Source organism: Helianthus annuus, chromosome 12 (genome assembly GCF_002127325.2).
Source record: "Helianthus annuus cultivar XRQ/B chromosome 12, HanXRQr2.0-SUNRISE, whole genome shotgun sequence".
Classification (NCBI taxonomy): Eukaryota; Viridiplantae; Streptophyta; class Magnoliopsida; order Asterales; family Asteraceae; genus Helianthus; species Helianthus annuus.
In genome coordinates, this window is record NC_035444.2 from 70,111,181 (window position 1) to 70,121,315 (window position 10,135).

A 10,135-nucleotide genomic window follows, 5' to 3' on the forward strand; every position below is an offset into this window, starting at 1 on the left:
AATCCATGCACGTAATTGTCCTTAACAACCCCCGTGTGAACGGGTGCTGAGTCCAAACTATAGTACTACGTCGTTAAGGCAGGTAGACAGCATTCCACGTGTAAACATAACAACAAGCATTCATTTAGTCACGTAATACATGCAGAACGGTTAGCGTTTAAATAATTGAGTAGTGTGTTTGATTGTGATTTTAGATAAGTAACGTATGTAACACCCAAAAGTGCTAAAGCAAAAAGGGGTCGAGTATACTCACAGCAATTGATTAATAGATTGAAGGGAGCACTTGAGAGTAGGGTTAGCCTGAATAGTTCGATAGCATAATGATAAGTAACGCGTTAAATGGAAATAAGTGATGATGGGTCGAACAGCTTGGTCGATCGAACTGTAGGTTCGATCGAACGGGTTATTCGTTCGGTTAGACAGTCCGTTCGGGCAGCCTGTTCGATCAGCCGGTAGGCTCGATCGGTTGGTCAGCCCGTTCGGGCAGCCTGTTCGATCGGCCAGTAGGCTCGATCGGTTGGACTGTTCGAGTGGATTGTTTCTTCCTTTGAGTAGGATGTGTTTGTGTATGATGGCTTGTCCTTTTGAAGTTTTCGTTGTAGTATTTGAGAACATTGAAGTGTTCTTACCTTTCAGGTCGATCGATCGAACGGTCTGTTCGATCGGTCGGCTTAACCGATCGGTTAGACACTTCAGTAGTAAGTCCTCAATAGGATGTCACCTGATCAGACAGCATGTTCGATCGGGTGGCACTCCAATACATCGAACGAGTTGAAAATCGATTAAGTGTTGAAGCATAGTATCTCATGATCCGAAGAGTAATTCAACCCAACTCGTAGTTCGATCGAACAGCACTTCGTTCAATACTAGACTTCATGAAATTGTTAAAGTTGTGGGGCCATGTGCTAGCCGATCGGCTGGCCTGGTCGATCTGCTGACATGTCCGATCGGTTGGGCTGTTCATTCGAACAGCCTGTTCGATCGGTCAGCATCCTGACCTGGTCGGCCTGTTCGTCTAACACTTGGCTGTTCTGATTGTTTGACGTTATATCGAGGTATTTTGACAACGAGTTGAACCATGGAACCTTCGTTCTTGCTTGTTTCTCCTGCTCGGACAGGAACCACCCAAGTCCGGCAGGTGAACGGTTCGGAACAGAGTTTATAGTTTAACTCGAAATCGGTGAACCTCGTAGATAGAATCCGAATCTTGAACCACACAACCATTAGGATGACTAGTGAGTTGGCTCAAGCTCCGTTTCTACTGGTTTGAAGGCATTGAGTGTAAAAGTGTTGAAATTAAGTTGGAAATCATTCTTTCAATCCTTCACACCATGTAAATGTTCAGATCTGTGATAGATCTTAGTTTGTTTATGGTGAAATCGGCTAGATCCAAGTGATTCTTAGTGGATTGAGGCCAAAACATGAAGTTCTTGAAGAACACCATGATGACATCATCCTAGAATACTTAGATCTCTATGATTTCACGGTTAGAAATCAAGATTTGAAAGATAGAAAGGTGTAGGAGTGTGCATAGATAAAAAAACGTACAAGATTTAGGATGAAATCTTACCGGGATTGAGAGAAATCTGAGAAATAGTAAAGAACACGAGCTGGTCGGTCAGAGGGTTTCCAAAAGTGGAAAGAATGACAATGACAGGCCTATTTATAGGCTTCCCAAAGAGGAAAGAGTTGGCCGATCGGCCAGGCATTCCGATCGGACAGCCTGCTCGATCGGACAGTCCGTCCGATCGGCTGGGCTGTTCGATCGGCTAGGAGCCTGTTCGATCCACAGCCTGCTTTGAGTGTCAGTGCTACGATTTCTGATATTTCGATTTCGATTGAAGACGATACGAATACGATAGAGTTTCCTATTCAAATTACTTTTAATCCCAACCACTATATCTACATACAAGTATCTATATTTCACACTATCCTTTCGCTACCATTCGTCATAATTCGATTTCGATTGAGATTCGAGTTACGATTCGATTGATCACCACACATAACATAAAGTAAACATGCACAGGTAACACGTAAGGCACACACACACGTAATATAACACCAAGTTCGCATAGTTCGAGTTTCGAGTTCGATTGATGATTTGATTAGCTTGATTATTGATTGATTGACTTTATCGCATTGTTACTTCCTACTATTCACAGTCGTAAAGCGTTTCGCGTCGATTAAACATTCGATTCGTTCGATTACTTTGATTATTAACACTTATTCCACATAATACAAAACATAAAACATAGAATGGACTAATTACAGTCAAAGAAGTCAAACTTGAGTTGGACTTTGACTTTGACTTTGACATTTGGTAACACGGGGTGTTACAATGTTGGCTGAGGTGGAGGGGTGGAGGAGAACGGCGGAGGAGGTGTGCTAGGATTTTGGACTTGTGTTTTGTGTTTTGTGTTATTAGGGCAGGAAGAAATGGAAAAAAGAGGTAAGAAGAGGCTTTCTCACATCTGCACCAAAAAGAGGACACGTAGAGGTTTTTTAATGAAATGTCTCCAAGAAAACAAACACTCTGCAGACCTAAACGTCTGCGCGTGGTCTGCGTGGCGCAGACATAAGAGGACAAGAAGAGCTTTGAAGAAAAAACAAACAACACCTTAGTTTTTATTTGACCACTTCAAGCACATCAATAGACTTTGTACATTTTATTGTATTGTAAACATTTTAAATGAAATCATTATGCAATCATTCCCAAATCCAACTGTGTTGATGATGTTAACTGTTTTTTGCTTGAATTTTCATATTTATTCAAACTGTTTAAATAAAACACACACACACACACCACTTTATTAGATCCAACAATTGGTATCAGAGCCTGTTTCACTGAATTGATTTCACCATTAATTCAGAAGATAAACTAGCTCAAATTGATAACTAATTGAGTGATCCAAGGACATTGAGAAGAATTAGACTAATCAGATCATTAATTTGTTTCTGGTACTCTGTTTTCCAAGTTGAACTCAATAGAATTCAGAGAGATGTCAATCACTCATGATCCTCAAATTACCGGATCGGAAAACAAGCCTCCGATGCTTGTTCGTCATGAATTCAAGATATGGCAACGATGGATAGGTCACCACTTGTCCTAGCAGAACACAGGTTGTTGGAGATTAGTGGTATATGACCTTCATGTTCCCTCTATTCCGAGTACCAAAAGACCAGATGTTAATATTCCTAAGAAACCTATTGATTACCCCGAGCAAGATTTCTAAAAGTTGAAGCTCGATGCTAAGGCATTCAGGACATTGGCCATGGCCTTACCCTGCTAAGGAGTTGTGGGATGCTTTAAACGAACAATTCGGTGGTACAAATGAGGTTCAAAAGATCAAGAGAGAAATATTAAATCAGTAGTATGAAACATTCACTCATATTATGGGAGAGTCACTGACTCAACAGTTCGAGCGATTTAACTGTTTAATTAGTGAGTTAAGGCTTGTAGATTAAACTTACACAAATTCTGCTCCGAGTCATAGATTTATGAAATCTCTTCATGACAAATGGGATACAACTTCTCATGTGTTGAGAAACTCTGTTAGTTTTAAGGAGATGAGTCTGACACATCTTCATGGAAAACTCCTCATTTGTGAGAGAGAGCTTGACCGAAAACAAAAGCTGATGTCATAATGAAAAACTGTTGATGATTTCACATATGGTAACACAAGCCTGATGAGTCAAGATGAGTAATCATCATCCAACAGAGTAAATGAACAGACTTATGATCACCTTGTTGATATAACTGATGGTTTCAATTCTCAGTATAACACATTACATGTTGGAAATTAAAATTATGCTTTGATGTGTATGATCAGAAACCCATGGACCTAACTGACCAGGAAGAATTTGATCTCCTAGACCAACTTGCACTTTTGAGTATTAAATCAAACAAGTTTTATAATAAATCTGGTAGGAGATTTCTTGGATTGGAAAGTAGGGGTAAATTTGAGAAAGATAAATAAAGAGTCCAATGCTATAAGTGTTATAGATTGGGTCACTTTGCTAGGGAGTGCAAAAATCTTGCGCAAACCTCTTTACCAAGTATGACTAATCTAATCATATGAATCAATCAACTGCTTGTCAGTATTGCACATCAAATTCTTTTTCTAAAATACCCCTGGTCTCACACACACAGTCTAGATCTCATTGTTGGTGCATACGTCTGTCGACTTCGTCTTGTATCGAGTCTTGTATGTTTGTAGTTAGATCAGGGCACGTAAACCAATAAATCATGTAATTTCGCATGAAGTAGGTAATTTCGCTTGAAATGAACATGTGTAATTCCACATGAAATTACCATGTAATTTCGTGCGAAATTATAATTTCGTGTGAGATGATTTCGTTTGAGCCAGTTCAAGCGAAATTAGGAAGCCTATAAATAGAGGGTCTGTAATTTCATTTGAGTAATTCGTGTATGTGTGATTCCAGAGCCGAAGTGCTGCCGAAGTGTCGTTTTGCTGTAAAACTTTGTCAAATCAATCAGAAAGACAGTTAAAGTGAATATCTATCTGAATCCAACTCGATATGTCTGTTTCCGCCTTTCATATTGAGTAGAATCCCTCTGAACGACTCGTTTCGGTCGGTAAAACGATCCTACAAGTGGTATCAGAGCTCAGGAGGAGGAGTTCTAGCAAATTCAGCTTGATTTCATCAGGTTTTCTAACTTCTACACCTTCTTTTCTAAATTGAACAAGATTTAACGATTGAAATGGTTTGAATTTCACACATTATATGCGAAATTGTTTTTTAAAAAAAGCCTTGAGAAAATTGGACCTAAAATCGAGCTATAACCTGATCAATTTGACAAAAGTTTGAGCGAAATGATGACATCAGCATAATTTCGCACGAAATAGCCCTCTTGATTGCGCATGAAATTACATTGTGTGATTAATTTCGTTTGAAATTGTTGCTAATTCCGCACGAAATTAGTTTTCGTTTGAAGTATTTCATGCGAAATTATAATTTCGTTCCAAGAGGTTAATTTCGTTTGAAATTGTGTCTAATTTCGCACGAAATTATATTCCATTCGGTGATTTCGCACGAAATTATTATTTCGTTTGAAATTCTGATTTCGTTTGTATTGGAATTTCGTTTGACTTGTCTGTTGCAGGGTATTTCGTTTGAAAGGCTTAATTTCGTTTGAAAGTGTCTGATTTTAAAACTTGCTACCGAATCATGGAAGAGGAATTCTATAACGCGTTTGCCACATCTCCGACTACTCCGGCTGCAATTGCTCAAAGCATGAATATGGAAAATGAAACCGGAACTTTGCAAAAACCCCCGAAGCTAATGGGCATTGAGGAATATTATGGGTGGAAAGATCGATTTGAAAACTGGGTTCAAGCTAACCATTTGAGATCTTGGGAGTGCATTGAGAAAAAGTATGTTAAGCCACGTACGGATTTACAAGTTATCAAAACTATTTCTGAACTGAATGATAAAGAGAGAGATATGTACAAAGCAGAAAAATGATGATTACTCTACTTCAGCAGGCTATAAAAGAGGATATCTTTATTTTACTTCAAAATGATGGTACTTCACGATCGATTTGGGATGCTCTTAAAACTAAGTTTGAGGGTAGTGAGAAGATGATCAGGAGTAAGAAAGCATTGCTGAAGAAAGAATTCGATTTGTTTTCAAGTTTGTCGGGTGAATCATCAAAGAAGCTGATTGAAAGATATGTCACTTAGTGCGATCTATATCTTTGTTAGGAATTGAGAAAAGTCAAGATGGATCGGTTGATAAGTTAGCTGATGCTTTGCCTCAGAAAGAGTGGGGTACTTATTTGATGATTTTGAAAAATACTGGGGAATATGACAATTTCGCAGTTCATTGAAAAGATTGAAGGACAAGATCTGGAGCAGCAAAAAATTGCAAGGATGAATAATCCAAGTGGTCAACAAGATGTCAAAATGTGTTACAAAGGCAGTGTTCAAGAGATTGAAGCAAGTCCAAAAATTCAAACTGCTTTCAGTGCAGAAAATTCATCTGGATCAGTTAATCAAAGTCTTAACAGTAGCAGTGGATTTTCATCATATCCAAGTGTTAATCCGAAGAGTTCAACTTCAAGTCATCAGTTTCAAAGTTCAAACAGCAGTAATGGTCAAGTGTTACATTGTAATATCGTGTTGCATCTTCAGAATGGTCAAAATTTTTCTGAAGAGGTTGCCAAAAGTCACATGTCATTGCTTGCTACAGTGTTAGAATCCTATGAGGGATTAGTTGCAGGAAGGATCGGAAATCCTATGCTAACAAAAGAGGATTACGATCAGATAGATACAGAAGAGATGGAGCTTATGGACATAAAATGGTGCTTAGCTAGTGTCTTGAGGAGAGCAGAAAAGTTCAAAATGATTACAGGAAGAAATGATTTCTTGGATGAGAATGTTTCTACTTTAGGTTTTGATAAATCTAAAGTTACTTGTTTTCGATGCAGGGAGAAAGGACATTTTAAGAGAGAATGCAAAAATCAAGAAGCAAGTGGAGCAAAGAATCCATTTGGAAAAGATGATTATTATCGGAAAGCCATATATCAACAAGTTACTCATCAACTGCATCAACAAAAGGAACCACAAACTGCACATGCTAAAATGATTGAAGATGCAAATAAGAAAGCTTATTTTGGTATAATCGATCAAGATGATGAGAAAGTGGATGCAGGTTTTAGTTGGGACAAATACATTCCACCTGATTCAAAAGTTGTAGCTTTGATTGAACAAATAGTTCAAAAGCCTGATTTGATGACGGAATGGTTGAAAGTGTTTGCCAGTAATGAGTTGAGCCAAGAGAAAGAGTCTGTTTCTTCTGATGATAATTCAGAAAAAACAACAGTTTTTGATCAGACATCAACTGATGACAGCAGTGATGATGAAGAAGAAATGCATATTAATATTGCAAAAACTCATTTATCTCCTGAAAGTTTTCAATTTTATTTTGCAGATAGAATTGAGAAGCTCAAGGAGAAGCAAGCAGCAAAGAATCAGAAAGAAGTAAAATGCGAGAGTGTAGATCAGGAAGAGAAGAATGAAAAGAATCAGGAAGAAGTTAAAGTTGCTGAGAAGATAGTTGAAGTTGAAAAAGTGGTTGAAGTTGAGAAAGTTGTTGAAGTGGAGAAGATAATTGAAGTTGAAAAGATTGTGGAAGTTACCAAACCATGTTTAAAATGTTTGGAATCTTGCAAGCAGTGTGAAGAAAAAGATGAGAAGCTAGCTGAGTAAGAAAAGATGAAAGAAAAGTTACTGTTTGATCTTCATTACGTGAAAGAGTCGTATGATGTATTGAACAGAACAGTAACTGGTATACAAAAGACAAATTCCGAAAGAGAAGATGCTTTGACTATGATGAATGCAGTGATGATGTCAAAGCAGAAAGCTATAAATTTTTACATTGATGAAAGTGCAAAGTGGAAGCAGGAGTTGGAGACAGAAAAGATTGAAAATGAGAGAATTAGATGTTTGTTACAGAGTTACTCTAGTTCTGATTATTTGATTGATCGAATTTATCCAACTGTTGCAGGTTTTGAAGTCTTTCAAGATGAGAAGCAGAAGAAGAAGGATACTGGTAAGAAACAGAGAGTTAGTTACAATAAGTGTCCGCCCCCGATCTGGGAAGGGCATTCTCCTATAAAACCGAATGAGGAGCAAGTCAAAAAGGTTGTCAATATAAAGTTCAAATCTGAAACAACTTATGAATTACCAGAAAACATTGACGTCACGTTCACATCGTCTGACACTGATTGTAACAATCAGTTTAAAGTACTAGATTTAATAACGTGGAACCTTACACTTGATGCCAAAAATTTAGTGTTTACAAAATATTTTAATATTCTAGACCATAACTAGACACAACATACATGTATTGTTTGTACAAAACCATAATTGAGTCGTTGACCACAAATGTTTACATAGTTTTTAAAACATAAGATCATGTGCGGAAGCGTTTGATAGAGTGTTCGGTTCAGTTGCTCCTGCCTGATCATCACCCATCTACTAGAGAACCTGAAAAACTGAGGATTTTAACCCTATGTTAGTATTATGGTCCTTGACCAATGAAATAAATGAAAAGGTGTGTTAAAACCACCTAGAGAAAATCGAGGATTACGAAATTACAAGCAAGTAGGAAGAAACGGGAGGTTAAACGGGTGAACGGTTAAAAAGTTTCGCAAGTTTTAGCGTTTCGGACAACAAAAATGATTTAGCAGCAATTTAACATCTTTAGGGGCCGTCGCCGACGCCCCTTGCTTTTACCTGTTTTGCCCGACGCCTTATCTTACTGCCTACGCGAAGCTGGCCGACGCACAGTGGTGCACGGTCGTGCACCTAATCGCACGGTCGTGCGTTTCCGAGCAAACCAGTGCACTGGCTGGTGCACTGCCAGTGCCCCCACGTCGTAGGGACTGCACGGTCGTGCCGTTGGATGCATGACCGTGCATCAGCTGCCAGTTCAGGATTTCATGTTTTTCAGCTATACAACTTAAACATGCTTACCAAATTCGGATCCTTAACTCCTGTATGAAAAGTTTAATCTTCGCAACAAGTTTAACGCAACCAACGTGCAACTCATACATTAATTTTAACCATGCTTCATATTATGACATCTAACTTCATGCTAGATACCAAAACTTGTTTTGACCCGTTTGGGTACTAAATAAGGCACCTTACGGACGCCCAACTACCATGTTTATTACTTGTTTAAAGTCTTGGCCGAGTTCATATCATAGGGGTAACTCTCGGGCATCGTGTTTGAATAATGAGATAAACATAATAACAAGTGTAATGTAATGAAACGATAAATTTCATACCTTTAAAGCGCGCCTTTTCCCTTTGAACTCCCCCCGGCTTGTCCGCTTGATGATCCGGACTCTTTGCCTAATAAATTCAGTTTTTAACTTGTTTAGAATTCTTTTCATGACCATATTCACATCATTTATGAAACATGATCAAATTCTGCGTTTTTTCTCAGATTTAGCATAAAAATCATCACTTAGGCATTTCATCAAACACCTAACGGGTCAGATTTTTACCTAGTCATTAATTAGTTCATGGCTTGTTATTTACATCTAAATTCACTTCAATTAAGCAAGTCTTACATCCTTAACATTTAAATAGCTGAATTTCATCATGCAAATTTAGCTTTTCACTAGATTAAAAATCACAATCCTAGTGTTTGTCTAGCTTTACAACATGATAATTCACCCACCATGGTGATTGTAATTTCTTCAAGTGTCATGCTATAATTTTCACTAATAATCATCTAGGGTTCAGTCCTAAACATCATATTACTTCAAGACTTGTTCATGCATAGCAAATTTGGGCTAAATTTCAGTTTCTCACCATTACCCTAGTATTCATGGTGAACCAAAACATCAAAATTTTACATACCTTTTGATTCTTGTGACGAGGTGATCACTAATTCGTGTTTAGAATTTGATTTGGAACTGAATTGGGGCTTCAATTTGCAGATTTCTAGCAAGAAGTTAGGGCTTGGAGAAAGCCCTGGTTGCCCCTTTCCTCCTGATCGACCAGACACATCCACAAGTGGTGTGTTTGGTGAATTTTGTTACTATTAGGCCCTAACTTTCATCCTTTGGCAATTTCAGTCCCTCACTTATCATTTCTTTTTAAATACTAGAGTTTTAACCAAGTGTAGGTTATTTTCAAGACTTGTAAATTTTAACTAGGTTAAAATTTCTACATGGTTATTTCTTGTTTTATGAAATCCTTAAATTTCTTATATAAATATTTATATTTTCGGGGTGTTACAAGTCCACCCCCCTTAAAAAGGGTTTCGTCCCCGAAACCGAATTACGTACCAAATAATGTAGGGTGGAGACGTCGCATCTCCTCTTCAGACTCCCACGTAGTGTCTGATCCTTTTCTGTGTTCCCATTTGACCTTGACTTGATTTATCACCTTGTTCCTCAAGCTTTTCTCTTTACGATCTAAAATCGCAATTGGTTTTACTGCATAATTGAGGCTGTTATCCACCTCGATATCATCGTAGTGGATATGAGCAGTTTCGTCGGCCAAACATTTTCGGAGATGTGACACGTGGAAGGTGCTATGAATCCCACTCAATTCTTCGGGTAATTCAAGTCGATAAGCTACCTTACCAACCCGTT

At 38.1% G+C, this 10,135-nt stretch overlaps 1 protein-coding gene across 1 annotated transcript in view; it reads left to right on the forward strand.

Annotated features, from left to right (window-relative positions):
- Positions 1–7,232, forward strand: part of LOC110893077 (zinc finger MYM-type protein 1-like) — a 78,683-nt gene extending 71,451 nt beyond the window's left edge. Inside the window, exons 3-4 of the mRNA XM_022140197.1 lie at positions 6,955–7,085; positions 7,200–7,232. Of these exons, the coding sequence (XP_021995889.1) occupies positions 6,955–7,085; positions 7,200–7,232 (164 nt within the window). The remainder of the gene's footprint in view (positions 1–6,954; positions 7,086–7,199) is intronic.
- Positions 7,233–10,135: the final 2,903 nt, after the last annotated feature.